The sequence below is a fragment of the Aotus nancymaae genome, unplaced genomic scaffold (genome assembly GCF_030222135.1).
Source record: "Aotus nancymaae isolate 86718 unplaced genomic scaffold, 86718_ANA_hifiasm-v0.15.2.pri h1tg000014l, whole genome shotgun sequence".
In the NCBI taxonomy this organism is placed as follows: domain Eukaryota; kingdom Metazoa; phylum Chordata; class Mammalia; order Primates; family Aotidae; genus Aotus; species Aotus nancymaae.
This window is the reverse complement of record NW_026988425.1, coordinates 10,630,128-10,646,160: the sequence shown is the minus strand read 5'-3', so window position 1 is coordinate 10,646,160 and position 16,033 is coordinate 10,630,128. Positions and strand designations below refer to the sequence as shown.

Genomic DNA, 16,033 nt, shown 5'->3' with positions numbered 1-16,033 from the left:
TTATGCTAGAAGGAATAAGCCAGACACAAAAAGACAAGTACTGTACGATCCCACTTATGTGAGATCCCTGGGGTAGTTCAGCTCGTGGAGACAGGGTGGAATGGTGATGGCCGGGGCTGGGAGGAGGAGAGAATGGGAGCGAGTGCTTACCCGGGACAGACTTTCTGTTAAGAATGATGAAAAAGATCTAGAAATAGATAAAGGTGATGATAGCATAATATTATGAATATACTTAATGCCACTGAACTGTGTAGTTAAAAATGGTGAATAATGTTTTTGTAATTAGTTGCTGAACTGGCTCGAGTTTCAAAGCAAAGTTAGAAGGGAGGGAGAGCTTCAACTCTGTCTTTAGGAAGAATGTTTCCCTGGAGCTGACCAGAGCTAAAGGAGACCCTCTGTCTGGTGTCCTGTTGCTTCCCGCCAAGTTGCCTCTTGCAGCTCAATAAGACTTTCTCACGCAACACAATTCTTGAATATTGTGTAAAAAGTGCACTCTTAAAGCAAGGACCTCACCTATGTAAGTGCTGGATACACAGGGCTATTTCCTTCAGGGCCTTATTTCTTACCGGTCCCAAACAGATGGGGGTGCTGGAGAGCAGCAGGACAGGATGAAGTCTCTAAGATCTTCATGTTGCTCTTCCCTAAGGTAACCGGGTAGAATGCACACTGTTTTGGCTGTGCCCTAAAAGACTGCTCTGACCTAAACTCGCCACTGAGTCACATTCCCTGCCCCTGCTCCTCAGCTCAGAGTCAGCCTCAGGGTGTGCACAGGGGCAAGTTCACAGCCTTTCCATCCTGAGTCCCTTTGACTGCAGCGCCAGGCCCTCAGTCTCACAGTCACTCAGCCAAGTCACCAGCACCACATCAGCAGAATGACTAGCAGCTCTGTATAGGATGTAGCACAGAGCACACCAGCACCTGGCTCATCGCCATGCCCGGGGGCCTAACCTTACCCCCCACCACCCAAGGTTGGCAGAGGCACATTTCTTATGCTGAGCCCCGCATGCGTTCCATTGACATGCTCTGCCCTCATGACAAGAATCCAGCAAGCCACTAAAGCTCAGCAGATTCAGTAATGACTCCCCAGAAAGGAGTGATCTCTGTGAGATGAGGGGTTTCACAAGGACAGCCCCATCTGTGAATGCCTCCCGTGGACTGAGAATCTGCAGCCTGCAGCTACGGCCCTGGACACTCCTGGAATGAGCTGGGACTAGGGGGAGAGTCGTTCTTACTGCTGGGGTCTCCTTTAGCCCCCAGGGTCTCCACGGTCATTCAGCAGTTGCAATGGGACAGTGTCCTTGAGCGGCCCGCTTGGGAGTGAGGTGCTAAATGTGGGTTTAGGAAAGGAACCAGCATGCCCTGGGAGTCTGAGGCTGGGTTCTAGGCCTCTGCTTCCTTGTACGTATTCCAGGATTCAGGCTAGAGCAGAGCTGTCATGACCTCATATCATCACCGTTCACACACATTTCCCTTGGGACATACTCGAGGCAAAGAATCCCACCCTCTCGTGATCAGTGCAGGAGACACCCGGAGGACGTGGGGCAATGGAGATAGCTGGCATGTGAGTATCACCTCTGAGGACCACTGAGGGCAGAGAGGAAGGGCAGGATTGTGGCAGGCCCCTGGGGTCCAGACAGTGGTCCTCAGTGCACACAGGGAGCAGTGCTGGAGACAGACTCTGGATAGCCAGGTCCCCAAGAGCCTCGCCTGGTAGCTGCTACAGAGTGGGACTGGGCTCAACTAAGGAGCCTGTCAGGAGCACCCAACACAGGCCTCTCCGGGCTGGTGCCCTGCTGCTGGACGGCACCTCTGTGTCCTGGAGTTCCACTCCACCTCTGCAAAGGGCAGCCTACTCACAGCATAGACCCTCATTGCTGGGATCTACTCACAGCGTAGACCACCCTCATTGCTGGGATCTCCTTTAGCCCTGAGAGCCTCCATGGCCAGTCAGCAGTTGTGATGGGATGGTAGTTCTCTGCGTGCATCAATCTTTGTAAATACACACATGCAGTAATACAGAATTAGAAGTGATTTTAATTTTTTTTGCTTGTCTGCTTTTCAATAATGAATATGTACAGGCAGACCTCAGAGATATTACAGGGTCTGCTCCAGACCACCATAATAAAGCAAATATTCTGATAAAGTGAGTCCCATAAACTTTTTGGTTTCCCAATTCATATAAAAGTTATGTTTACACTCCACTCTGGCCTATTAAGTGTACAGTAGTATTATGTCTTAAAAAAAAGCCAATGTGCATACCTTAATTTAAAATTTTTGTATTGCTAAAAAATGTTAATGATCATCTGAACCTTCAGTGAGTTCTAATCTTTTTACTGGTGAATGGTCTTGCCTCAGTGTTGATGGGTACCAGCGGATTGGGGTGGTGGTTGCTGAAGATTGGAATGGCTGTGGCAGTTTCTTAAAATAAGACAACAGACCGGGTGTGGTGGCTCATGCCTGCAATCCCAGCACTTCAGGAGGTCGAGGCAGGTGGATCACTTGAGGCCAGGAGGTCAAGACCAGCCTGGCAAACATGGCGAAACCCCGTCTCTACTAAAAATACAAAAATTAGCCAGGCGTGATGGTGTGTGCCTGTAATCCCAGCTACTCTGGAGGCTAAGACATGAGAATTGCTTGAACCTGAGAGGCGGAGTTTGCAGTGAGCAGAGATTATACCACTGCACTCCAGCTTGGGCAACAGAGTGAGACCCTCTCTCAAAAAAAAAAAAAGACAACAATGAAGTTTGCCACATAGATCAACTCTTCCTTTCAGGAACGATTTCTCTGCAGTATATGATGCTTCTTGATAGAGTTTACCCATGGTAGAACTTCTTTCAAAAATGGAGTCAATCATCTCAAACCCTGCCACTGCTTTATCAACTAAGTTTATGTAATATTCTATATCCTTTGTTGTTATTTCAACAGTGTTTACAGCATCTTCACCAGATGTAGATTCCAGCTCAAGAAACTACTTTCTTTGCTCATCCTTGAGAATCAACTCCTCATCCCTAAGGAATTTGATCACGAGATTGCAGCCATTCAGTTCTGTCTTCAGGCTTCACTTCTAATCCTAGTTCTCTTGCTACTTTCACATCTGCAGTTACTTCCTCCAGTGAAGTCTTGAACCCCTTCAAAATCACCCATGAGGGTTGGAATCAGCTTCTTCCAAACTCCTGTTAATATTGATACATTGACGTCCTCCCATGAATCATGAACGTTCTTAGTGGTATCTGTAATGGTGAATTCTTTCCAGAAGGTTTTCGCCCAAATCCACCCAGTGGAATTGCTTATTTCATAAATAGTAAGACTGGAAAGTCGAAATTACTCCTCGATCCATGGGTTGCAGAATGAGTGTTGTCTTAACAGATCTGAAAACAACATTAATCTCCTTGTATACTTGGTGTTGGGTGACCAGGAGCCTTATAAGTCAGCAGTAATGTTTTGAAAGCAGTCTTCTTTTTCTGAGCAGTAGGTCTCAACGGTGGGCTTAAAATAATCAGTAAACCTTGCTGTAAATTAATGTACAGTCATCCAGGCTCTGTCATTTCATTTATAGAGCACAGATGGCATAGATGTTACCTAATCTAAGGGCCCTAGGATGTTTGGAATGGTAAATGAGCATTGGCTTCAAATTAAAGTCATCAGCTGCATTAGTCCCTAATAAGAGTCAGCCTATCCTTGGAAGCTTTGAAACCAGTCATTGACTTCTCCTCTCTAACTGTGAAAATCCTAGACAACATCTTTTTCCAGTAAAAGGCTATTTTGTCAACATTGAAAATCTGTTGCTTAGTGTAGCCACTAAGCTAGATCTTGATCTTAGCTAGATCTTCTGGAGAACTTGCTGTAGCTTCTCCATCAGCAGTTGCTGCTTCGCCTTGCACTTCTATGTTCTGGAGATGGCTTCTTTCCTTAAACCTCATGAACCAACCTCTGCTAGTTTCCAGCTTTTCTTCTGCAGCCTCCTTACCTCTCTTAGCCTTCATAGAACTAAAGAGAGTTAGGTCCTTGATCTTGATTAGACTTTGGCTTAAGGGAACGTTGTGGCTTGTTTGGTCTTCTGTCAGACCACTCAGAGTTTCTCCATATCAACCATAATTCTCTTTTACTTCCTTGTCACTCACTCCAGTGCTCACTGGAGTAGCATTTTTAATTTCTTCCAAGAACTCTTCCTTTGCATTCACAACTTGGCTATTTGGTGCAAGAGGCCAGCCTGTCTGAGCTTCCGAGACATGTCTTCCTCATCAAACTTAGTCATTTCTAGCTTTTGATTAAAAGTGAGACATGTGCAACTCTTCCTTTCATTTAAACACTTATAGGCCATTGTAGAGTTGCTGATTGCCCTAATTTCAATATTGTTGTGCCTCAGGGAATAGGGAGCCCTGAAGGAGAGAGACAGGGAATGGCTGGTCAGTAGAACTGTCAGAACACATACAACAACTGTTGATTAAGTTTACCATCTTATATGGGCACGCCTCATGGTGCCCCAAAACAATTACAGTAGCTGCATCAAAGATCAGTGAGCACGCATCACCGTAACAGGTATAATAATAATGATGGGCATCTATAGACTTGCTCATGGACAGTTGCCACAAGCCTTCAATTCTTAAAGAAACACGGTACCTGTGAAATGCAATAGAGCAGATGCCATAAAACAAGGTGTGTGTGTGTGTTTGTGTGTGTGTTTGTGTGTGTTTGTGTGTGTGTGTGTGTGTGTGTAGTGGGGAGGATATTTATCTATATGTGCATATAATTATTCAAGCTTCCTCAGCCACCTTGTAGTGCTCACTTCTGTGGGGGAGCTAAATTCCTTCATTATGCATCTATTCTTACTAGATTGACTCTCTGTGGGTGACATTCTTATCAGGCTTCTGGAGTAGGGGGATCTCCTGTACTTCTGCCTTTCAGAGCCTCGACATAGGTTACGATGGAAACCACTGTGTGCTCCTGATACGGAAAGACGACTGTGCTTTGTCGGAGGATGATACTATATGATTTGTTACCAGAGTGGGCCATCCCTGCCTCAGGCTGTTCCTGGATGTTTAAAAGAACATTCCAAAGGACTTTAAGAAACTTCGTGCTACCATTTCTGTATTCCTTTCTGTAAGGTTTGTTCTTGGGTTCTTGCCGAGTTTAAAAGGAAGAAACTGAGGCCAACACAAGAAGATCCAATATGAAGGAATTTATTCAGGTTCCCGGGCAAGGTTCTGCGGTCCGACAGGAGGGACCAGAGAAGTCGCATGGACTCCTCTCAGACGTGGGGTTTTATAGGGAGTGAAGGAGCTCGATTGGTTATGGGAGAGCAGGACTACTATTGGGTAAGGTTACAACCCTTTGTTTGCACACAGGCCTTGGCTGCTATTGGTTAGAATTACTCGGCTGCTATTGACTAGAAAGACTCAGCTGCTATTGACTAGAAAAACTTGGCTACTATTGGCTAGAATCACAAGACCCTGCTTGCATACCGGCTTCTTTAAGGGAAAGCCAGGCTGTGCGAGAAAGGGAGAAGGGAACATGCCTGAGCATGTCCGAGCTTTCGGAAAAAAGTGGGGGGGTGTGCGTCCGAGCTCCCGGTGAAGCAACCGGCCTTACACTTTCCAAATCTTTTATAAAATGTTAGAATTCAGACCACACTTCCCGAGCTTTGGAGGCAAACCCCTTGGCCCTGAATCCCTGGAGGTTCTCACCTGTGGGTGGTATCAGGCATCACAACAGGATGTGCTTTAAGAATCCAAATGAGCCAGGTGCGGTGGCTCAACACCTGTAATCCTAGCACTTTGGGAGGCCGAGGTGGGTGGATCCCCTGAGGTCAGGAGTTCAAGACCAGCCTGGCCATCATGGTGAAACCCCATCTTGTTAAAAAAAAAAAAAAGAATCCAAATGAATTCAGTTAAACCACATGGGGCAGGGGCTTAAACTTGAGTTGAATTTACTCGTCTCTGGCCAGCTATTAATCTTATAGCTAAATCATATACGTAAAGGAAGGGGAAAAAAATCCAACCTGACTAGCCACACAACAAACAGTAACTAAAACCAAGGTAACATATGGTGCATCTCTGTGCTGCTTAGTAAAACTTGAAGTTTCTTAATCTCATGAAGTGACAGAAATTACCTGGGGGAATTTCAGGTGTTTTTGGTAAATTCTTTGGGAAAGTAAATAGTCAGCAAACTTCCTGAATGCTGGGACTTTTGCCTGCAGCAAAACAAAGCTAAGACAAGTGGATTTCTTAAAAAGACCACCAGCAGCAGAGGAGAAACCAAGCTGGGAAGAGGCAGGCTGGGGAGCCCAGGGGATAAATTCCACCCCATCTGCCCAGCAGGCCTGGCCTTAAGCATAACTGAGCCAAGAGGGAGATGCTTCCTTTCCACCCACCTCCGTGAGTGTCCCCGCTGCTGACTTGTATTCACCTCCTGCTCTTGAGTGTCCGTACCTCTTGGTGGAGGCATTTTGGAAGTAAACACACCTTGTCCACCACCTCAAACCGTGTCCTGTTGTTTTTAAATTATGGTACATGTAGCTATCAAAAATAAATACACAGAAGAGTATATAAGAACATGGAGTAATGCTTACCATACTCTTAGTTCAGAAGGCAGATGACCATTTTTGTAAGAAAACAATTAATAGACAAGCACGTACATCTATGTATAGAAGGAAAGCCTGGAGGGAGAGCCCCATGTTAGCAGCTCGTATTTGCAGGTGGTAGACCTGCCAGAGATTTGAGCCTGTTTTTTCACACTGAGCTCTATTGCTTTGGTACTATATGCATTTCCTCAATACTCCAGTTTGGATGAGCTCAGTGTGAGTTAACATGTCAAGAGGTGACAGGTTTCCCAAGAACCTTATATTTGTAATGCTCGGGGATTAATGGGGCCAGGAGGTTTGTGTTGGGTCCAGAATCTCCCCTGTGAGGATGCCGGAAGGGGAAGCCCAGGGTTGAGGAGGCAGTGAGAGTGTCTCCAAGTCCACACCATGTAAAGCTACTTCTGCCCTGCATCAGGGAGGCGCCTGTTTCACAATCTCATTAAATCAAAACAGTCGGGCTTGCCCATAGTTAAAATGTGTTCATTTAACCAAAAACAAAAATAGGCTGGGCACGGTGTCTCATGCCCGTAATGCTAGCACTTTGGGAGGCCAAGGTGGAAGGATGGCTTGGGCCGAGAGTTTGAGACTAGCCTGAGCAACACAGCAAGACCCTGTCTCTACAAAAATGAAAAAATTAGCCAGGTGTGGTGATGCATGCCTGTTGTCCCAGCTACTTGGGAGACTGAGGCAGGAGGATCACTTGAGTCCAGGAGGTAGAGGCTGCTGTGAGATAAGATCATGCCACTGCACTCCAGCGGGTAACAGAGACCCTGTCTTTTAAAACACACGCGCGCGTGCACACACACACACACAAAGTGCTTGTAGGCAATTCACTTGCAGTTGACTGTAGTCTCTTTCTCTCTCGTACTTGGGGCTGAACTAGCCTCAGGAGAAGGAAGCTCCCGAGCCCAGTAGTGTGGTCATCGCAACAAATAACACAGAGGAAGAGGTTCACTCCCCATCCCGCCTCCACGCCCGCCAGCCTGGCTCATCCACATGCACATTGTCTTCCACAGTGTCTCCTTTTGTGGGCTGTTTTGTGAAATCTGCCTTTTCCCTTCTTGTTTTCCAGTCCCCCTAAACCAACTGTGTTCATCTCTGGGGTCATTGCCCGGGTAAGTCTGGGGGTGTCTGGGGTGAGCTTGAGGCCTTTGCATGGCAGCATGGGGTCTCCGGGTTCCTTCTGCTTTTGTTAAACTCTACCTAGAGTAACCTAGCAGCACTGCTTCTCTCATCTGTGGCCGTGGCTCTCTTCATTGCCATATTTCTCTGAAGGGTGCTCTTGCAGACCGCAGGCCGGACTCACGGCTTGGGTCACATCCTTTACCTTTCCAGAGCTGCCCTCTGGTGAGACCCAACGATGTGACTTGAGTGCAGACCTCCCGCCAGTGAGCCCCCACAGTATTGCCGTCCACAGGGCCACTTCTCTCAGGATGTTCACTGAGATGATGAACTTACAGAGGATGCCTGAAGAAAGTGCCAGTGTTGGGGACAGCCCACTGCTGGTGGAGCTGTGACCATAGCCAGCCAACCTGCCAGCCAGAGAAGTGTGGCTCCAGCCTGCCCATGCGGGGCTCACCCTGGTCACACCCACGTTGGCACAGAAGCCCATTGATCCCTCTGGAAAATAGCTGGTCCCTCCTGAGACTGGGCAGGCAGAAACTGGCTGTGTCTCACAGCCGCCCTGTGCGTTTCCTTCCCGGCCAGTGTCTCAGGCTTGGCTCACAGCTGCGGCAGCACATCCGAATTTAAGATCCTGGATTTAGCTCTGTCCTTCCCCCAATTTAAATAGTCTCAAGTACAGATCTAGCAGAAGAAAGCCCCCAGAACCCAAGTCAGTTCTGAGAGAGGCGCGTGTTCCTGTGTCTCATGACATGGGGCAGAGCCAGTGAGTATTCTTGCCGCCCTGCTGGGGTGTGGGCCTCAGTGCCAACTGCCATTCCTTGGTTCTGATGGCCCAGGACCCCCACCACCCACAGGGGACAGGCTTCTACCTTTACCCATTCACAGTCCCCACCCATCCTGCAAGGACTCTGGTGGGCACTGGCCTGGGGCTTCTTCACCCATGAACCTCGTGCTTCCTGCGGGGACGCTGGCCTGGGCCCTCCTCACGCACAAACCCCCTGCTTCCTGCGAGGACGCTGGCCTGGGCCCTCCTCATGCATGAACCCCCTGCTTCCTGCAGGGACACTGGCCTGGGCCCTCCTCACGCACGAACTCCGTGCTTCCTGTTGATCAGCCTGTGCTTTCCGTGTATCCTGACAGGGTGACAAAGACTTCCCCCCAGCGGCCGCGCAGGTGGCTCACCAGAAGCCGCATGCCTCCATGGACAAGCATTCTTCCCCGAGAACCCAGCACATCCAGCAGCCACGCAAGTGAGCCTGGACCCCACCAGCCTCTCCCGCGGCCCCAGCTCTGCTGCACCTGGCATTTCCCCGACAGCGAGAACCAGCACTTTCTCCCAAATCCCCCTCTGCTGGGAAATCTAAGGCAAAATGAGGTGCCCTGTCCTTTGCCTTATATTTCCATGTTTGAAGCTAGAGACGACTCCAGCCCAAACCTTGTTTACGGGGAGTCTGGTTGGATGTCATTTGAGGATTATTGTGCCCCCGGAGGTGCCATTAGCAGAACTTGCCAAGATCTGAGGAAAACTGTAGCTTTAGTTCCATTTCAGCAGTCACCTGACAGCCTTGTCTGTGATCTTCAAAACAAGAAGGCACAAATTTGAGAGGATCAGATTAACGTTAAGAGAAAAGCTCAGTCATTGGATGCTTTTTAGCATTAGGACGATAAAATCTCAACAGCCACGGGAGAGGAAGAAATGAGGGAATTCATTTGGGTGGCCCCTCAGGCCCTTAGAGGCGGGGAATAATGCCAAATTTCCCTCCCTTGAGATGGGGGATCCTGTGCAGGCTGACGAGGCACACACAAGAAAAGCCGAAAGCATACGTCTTAGAAATAGCCCCTCAATTCCAGGAGGCAGCATACCAAAAAATGAGGCTGGAGGCAGGTGGCTCCGAGGGAGGCCTTCTGGAATGAGGTCTCAGCGTGGCAGGCCCAGCATCGCCTCAGTCCAGACGGGCTCTTCAACCAGGAGTTGAAGCAAGGCTGGCCTTTCGGAATCACCTCCTGAGCCGCTTCAGAGTTCTGGAAGTGCCCACAGCCCAGGGTCGAGGAATAGACTTCCAGCTCATTCTGGAACACGTGAGCCAGAGAGTCGGAAGCTTGGAAAGACCAGTTAAAAAACCTGGCCTTTGTCTCCCTAGGGACATGGAATACCACATTCCATTTGTGCTAGAAAAACCTATTCACTGGTGAGTCTAACTGCCCTAAATGCCTCCCGCCCGTGTGCACAGCTGCCCGGGCCCGTCGTCACTCGGGCACGTCAGGTGGTCCTCCGATTTTTAGATGAATTTCCTGTCTAGAGGTGTCCTAGTCTGCTCACTGGCTGGTAGCAGTAGCATCTCCGAAAAGCAAGAGGGCTCACTTAGACAAAACTCCAGTGCTTGTGGAGGGCCCGACTGTCCTGCTCACCCTCAGCGGATCTGCTGCAGGTCAGCAGCTGTGCCGTGAGCCGTGTGCCGTGCCAACCAGCAGCCTTTCTGGTACCATTCTCCAGTTTACATCTGCCAGCTGGTGAGGGCAGAGGCAGACCTGGTCAGACCTAGCGGCCCTTCCTCTGTGAGGAAGCATGGCACAGCCTCACAGACCTGGTCAGACCCAGCGGCCCCTCCTCCTTGAGGGAGCATGGCACAGCCTCACAGACCTGGTCAGACCCAGTGGCCCCTCCTCCTTGAGGGAGCATGGCACGGCCTCACAGACCTGGTCAGACCCAGCGGCCCCTCCTCCTTGAGGGAGCATGGTACAGCCTCACACTTGAAAGGCAGCGTTTGGTTTCCTGTCTCATCTTAAGGGAAGCCGGCGCATACCCTTCAAGGCACTGTTGCCGCCTATTTCCTCATCAGTTGGCATATACTGAGGGTGGCTTTTAGAGACCCAGGCTTGGTCGGCAGCGCTGCTGTGGAACACCCCGGCAGGCACCTTCCGCCTGCCTTTTGGAGCCAGCACCCAGAGGGGATGCCACACTCCCGCAACACCAGGTCAGCCCCTGCAGACCCCTGCCCCTGCCGCTGCAGAAATCCAGACGCGTCCTTAGTGCTAAGGGAGGGCTGTTCTTTCCAGAGGTGCATTTCTTTGTGTACTGTTAGCTGGATCTGGGATGCATCCGTGGGCTTTAGATCATTACATCCAGATTGTTTGCCTAAATGAGTTTATCAATTGTTAACTTGAAGAATTTTAATTGTTTCTAATAAAGCTCCTGCATTTCTCTCCAGCTTTGTTCTTTCTTATAGATCAGAGATTCCCTTTTACATTTTACCAGGGTTGTCAGATGGTTTCAGTAGAAATGCAAACACGCATACATGATGGATATTTTTGAAACTTATTTTCAGACACAAAAGTCAAACTCTTGGACACCTGCTTACTCAAGTCTAATTATCTAGTTAAAATGTCATAAAATGGAAAAGCTTAATACCATACATTAAAACGCATTACCTGGACCCAGCAGCTGGCCTGTGCCAGGTAGGCCCTTTGGGAACAGATTTAAGAGAGAATGATCAATAGTAAGCCCAGGGGTGACAGTGAACAGCCTCTGATGTACAAGATGTTTGCCTTAATCAGGTCTGCTGTAACCCTGATGAGAAAATGATCACAACTGTTACCCTGGCAGTCCAGAATCAAGTTGGAATTTGAATGGGAGGGGCCCGAGGTTTTCTCACCCAGGGCCGTATTCGTGAGGGAGCACCAGGGGCCACACTCACAGGCCAAGCTTGGGCGTGGCTGGAGTCTACACCTCCAACAACCCTGGCCTGGCCTAGTGCTGCCTCTGAAGCTGCTGCTTGTATTCCTGCCTCCTGTCTTCCATGCTAAGCTGAGGACAGGAACCAGGCCCTTAACTCATTTTCTATCATTGAGCAGAGAGTCCATTCTCTGATACATGGTGGTGGCCAGAAATGCCAAGTATCCAACAAGCATGGAACAGAACCACCCCCAGGCTCTCCACATCATTATCAATGTCATTGTCCTGTGCCAGTTTTCCACGGCTGCCTTCACAAAGTCACAAATTAAGCCACAAACTGGGTGGCTTCATACAGCCAGAATATATTCTTTGGCAGTTCTGGAGAGGTTTGAAATCGTATTGGCCCGGCCGGCCACGCTCCCTCCGCAGGCTCAGTGGGAGGATCCTTCCTGGCCTCTCCCAGCTCCTGGCAGCTGTGGCCGTCCTTGGCGTTCCTTGGCTTGTGAGCAGCCTCACTCTGGTCTCTGACTGTGCTGTCACATGGCCATCCCTGTCTGTGTATTTGTGTCCGACTCTCCCTCGTTTTCTGGGGACACCAACCATTAGATGAGCGTCCACCTATTCCAATATGACTCGTCTTCACAGTTACCTCTGCAGAGACTCTGTTTCCAAATAAGACCACATTCACAGGCACTGGGATTTAGGACTTCAACATATCTTTTGGGGGAACATCGTTCACCCAAGAACATCAACCATGCGCTGAAGAGCCAGAAACCTCACTCCCAGCTCACACCATTTGAAGAACAGTTCATTTAATACATCGCTTTTCTGCAAAAACCTTGCTGGGGAGGATCCTTCACCTGCTGCAGGTTTCATGACTCAGCATCTCTGGCCATGCAGCAGCCCAAGCCTGGCTGCAGCAAGTACAGAAAAAAGACTGGAAGCAGAGACGTGAAGGGTCGGGGTCTCCGGCTGCGGAGGCTGTCTGCCCTGGGTCCACTGGCTGAGGGGCCACTAGCAGTCGCATGTGTCCTCGGCCCAGAGAGCCACGGTGTTGCCACTGTGCTCCATGGATGGTGGCTGTACCACTTTACAGGAGGAACGACTGAAGTTCGGGGTCCAGTGCAAAGCCACTTTTAGCAAGGAAGATAGATGGCCAGTAACCACAAGAAAAGATGCTCAATTGTTCTAGTCACCAGGGAGCTGCAGGTCAAAGCCACAATGAAATACCACTTCACCAAGATGGCTAGAACCAAAAAGTCAGTGACACAAGGGTGTTGACAGGGAGGCAGAGAAACTGGAACTCGTACAATGCTGTTGGGAGTGTAAAATGGTGCAGCTACTTGGGAAAACAGTCGGGTGTTCCTCAAACAATTAAACCTAGGGTTGTCGTATGACCCAGCAATCCACTCCTAGGTATACACACCCAAGAAAAGTGCAATATGTCCATGCAAAAACTTGTAAACAAATGCTACAGCAGCGTTACTCATAATAGCCAAAAGGAGGAAACACCACAGAAGTCCATCCACTGAAGAACGGACGAACAAAACGCGTAGCCACACAGTGGAGTACTGTTCAGCCATGAGAAGGAATGAAGGACTGATACACACTACAGCATGGATGGACTTTGAAAACATCATGCTAAGTGAAAGAAGCCAGTCACCAAAGATCACGTGTGTGATGCCATTCGTAGGAGATGTCCAGAACAGAGAAATCTAGAGAGACGCTGCTTGCTTGGGGCTGGCGGCGGGCAGAGGGGTAGAAAGGCGATGGCCAAAGGGCACAGAGTCTCTTGTTGAGGTGATGAAAGATTCTAAAATCAACCGTATGAATGCTTGCACATACCCACGAACATGCTTTTTAAAAGCCATTGAATGGTACACTTTAGACGAACTGTGTGATATGGGAAATATATCTCAATAAAGATGTGTCCTTTAAAGACACTGTTAGCAAATGGCAGAACTGAGGCTTGAATCCAGGTCATTCTAACCCCACAGCACATCACGCCTCACCCCACCATGGTCTTGGGACTAAATAACAGAAAACACAGACTGTGGTTTGATGTGAAGTGCAAGGGGGCCAAGGGGGGCAAGAGCATGCTTCGGTTTCAAGGCTGGATGGCCAGGAAGTTGGGGAAGGGGTTAAGAAAAGCCAGCACGAATGGAGGAGGAATTACTGTGGGAATCAAGAGACTACTGCGGGCAGAGTCCAGTGTGCCCACATGGCCTCCAAGCAGAGCTACTGTGCAGGGCTTTGATAAGGTGAGACTGAAGCTTGGAGGGCTGCCAGGGCTGGAGAGCCATCTGGGATCCATCTGCATGGAGCTGCTGATAGAGGCCAGGAGTCAGTGACGGAGAGGCCGTGGAGACCTGGCCCTTGGGAAGCACACCAAAGGTATGAGTGCAGAGGTGCTGGGTGAGGGAGGGTTGGAGAGGCACGCCGGCACACGCAAGGTCACAAGTGCCAGGGAGCTCTGGCAGATGGGACACAGGGAGTGACAGGCAGGTGCCTGGATTCCGTCACCCTGAGGCCCTAAAGCAGGGGCCTCTGGTAAGTGGAGAGATGGAAGCCAGATTGTACAAAATTAGGAATGGAAACGTTTGCCTAGAACAGGAAGCTTAGGTAAGACCCTCACTGGCAGGGGAAGGTAGGTTTGAAGAAGAAAGGTTGTTTTTAGCCAGAGCTAAAGGCAGGCTTGAACATGCTTGTGGGGAGTGGCCCCAGAGTGATTGAAGGCATGAGAAAGGAAAGCTGCACGATGTTCATTGACACCAGAGGTTCTAGGGCAGCGGGGAGGGTGAGTTCATAAGCCAGAGCAAGAAGGTCACCCTTGAGGGGAGGTGAGAGGGACAGAAGTCAGTGTGGACGCGGGAAAGTCACACTGAGGTTGGGAAGAGCACAGCAGAGAGTGCCCACTGCAGATGCACAGTCAGCCTTCTCAGCAAACCCGTGAGAAACTTTCTGCAGAGTAGGGCTCTGAGAAGATCAGGATACTGGAGGCTCGAGGCCACTAACAGATGATTCAAAAAATTGCTGAGCCTGGACAGACTGAGCTGAGACAGAGGGGCGTGGATCTGTAGTGCAATTGATGCATCCAGTGTTAGGACTTTCTCTAGCCATGACCAGGGGAGCTTGGAAGAGGTAGAGGCTGCCTGCAGTGAAGCATGGGGATCAGCATCAGGGCCAGAGCGCGGCCATGGGCGGGAGGACCAAGAGTGCTTCTCACAGTGCCCAGAATCACCAAGCCCAGGGCCGAGCCCAGGGGACGGGGATGGCTGACTCACACCAGGTGCTCCCGTGCCAGGCGTGCGTTCCTGTGCTGAGCCATGGACGTGCACCACCTACCCCAGGAGGTGGGTCTCTATATCATCATACCCGTTTACAAGATGAGGAAACTGAGGCTTGGAAGACTTGGGACTTGAACACAGGCGGTGTCACTATAAAGGCTCAATTATCAAACAAACCTTATCACCCGCCAGCCCAGAAGGGACAGATACCATGGAGAGGGCAGCTCGGGAGTATGAGAGAGGCAAGAGAGACGGACAGTCAGAGAAACTCAGGGGAGCTGGTCAGGATGGCAAGGAGCCATTTGAGGAAAGTGAAGGAACTGAGAAGACCTGGAAGGGTCAGTGTGGAGCTGAGACCCCAGCGACTATGAACCTGGTGCTGAACTCTGGGAAGCAGCGCATCCAGGGGTGATTAGATGATAGCTGTCAGGACCAGGAAAGGGTGAGCTTAAACAGAAAGCACAAAACATGGAGAAAGGAGACCTGCGAGGAGGACAAATGCCGACTTAAAACCCCCACGGGGATCGAGAAGCTCTGCTTAGCTGCTGCCCCTGGATTAGGGACGACAGCTGGGGGACAAGCTGTCCTCTGCTGTGTAGAGCCGGGAAAGACAGAGCCTTGGGCACCTAGTGCCAGGTGGTGAATGGCAGGCTTGAGGAAGGACGAGGGGGGACGGCACTGCACTGGGGCAAGCCCAGGCTCAGGAGTCACCCCTGCCCAGGCTCAAACCTCAGCCTTACTGGAACGAGAGACTCCTCTCTCTGGACCCCAGTCTCCACCTACCCGATGGAGCCTCTGCACTCAGAATTTTGTGAGCATGAAAAGAAGTTACACACGCTAACCTCCTGGTTAATACAAACACTCAGTAAATGAGAGGCATGACTGGGATCACGAGAACAAGTGTCCCAGCAGGGACAAAGGGTGCTAGAGAGGTACAGAGTTTTGCAGTTGGCACAAAGAGAAGATTCCGGAAAGGGATGGTTGGATCAATGCTGATCAAGATTGTGTTCAGGAGCAATGAGGAGGTGGAGAGAAGCCAGGCCCCAGGTAAGGGTTGGCGGAGCCAGGAAGGGCAGGAAGGTGCTGGTTTCTAAGGGCCCTCCAAGGGCCCCCTGCGAGGTCAGCGGTGTGTGTGTGCCTCTGGCTCCCTCAGGCCGCCCACCGCAGTCTGGGCTCACGTGGCCCCAGCACAAAGTGTAGCCTCTTGAATGTTTTCACTGAGAAATTCCTTCATAATGTTTACAAGTGTTACTGGAATGATCCAAGGCTGGAGGTGTTCTCAAAAGGAGCATCCAGTGCCCCTGACTCATTCAGCTGCTGCCCGTGGACCACAAGCCCTGAGCTCTCCCCTACCATCACCAAGAAGCA

At 50.1% G+C, this 16,033-nt stretch overlaps 1 protein-coding gene across 1 annotated transcript in view; it reads left to right on the top strand.

Annotated features, from left to right (window-relative positions):
* Nucleotides 1–9,059, top strand: part of DAP (death associated protein) — an 81,007-nt gene extending 71,948 nt beyond the window's left edge. Inside the window, exons 3-4 of the mRNA XM_064375866.1 lie at nucleotides 7,653–7,695; nucleotides 8,846–9,059. Of these exons, the coding sequence (XP_064231936.1) occupies nucleotides 7,653–7,695; nucleotides 8,846–8,959 (157 nt within the window). The 3' untranslated portion in view covers nucleotides 8,960–9,059. The remainder of the gene's footprint in view (nucleotides 1–7,652; nucleotides 7,696–8,845) is intronic.
* The last annotated feature ends 6,974 nt before the right edge of the window (nucleotides 9,060–16,033 follow it).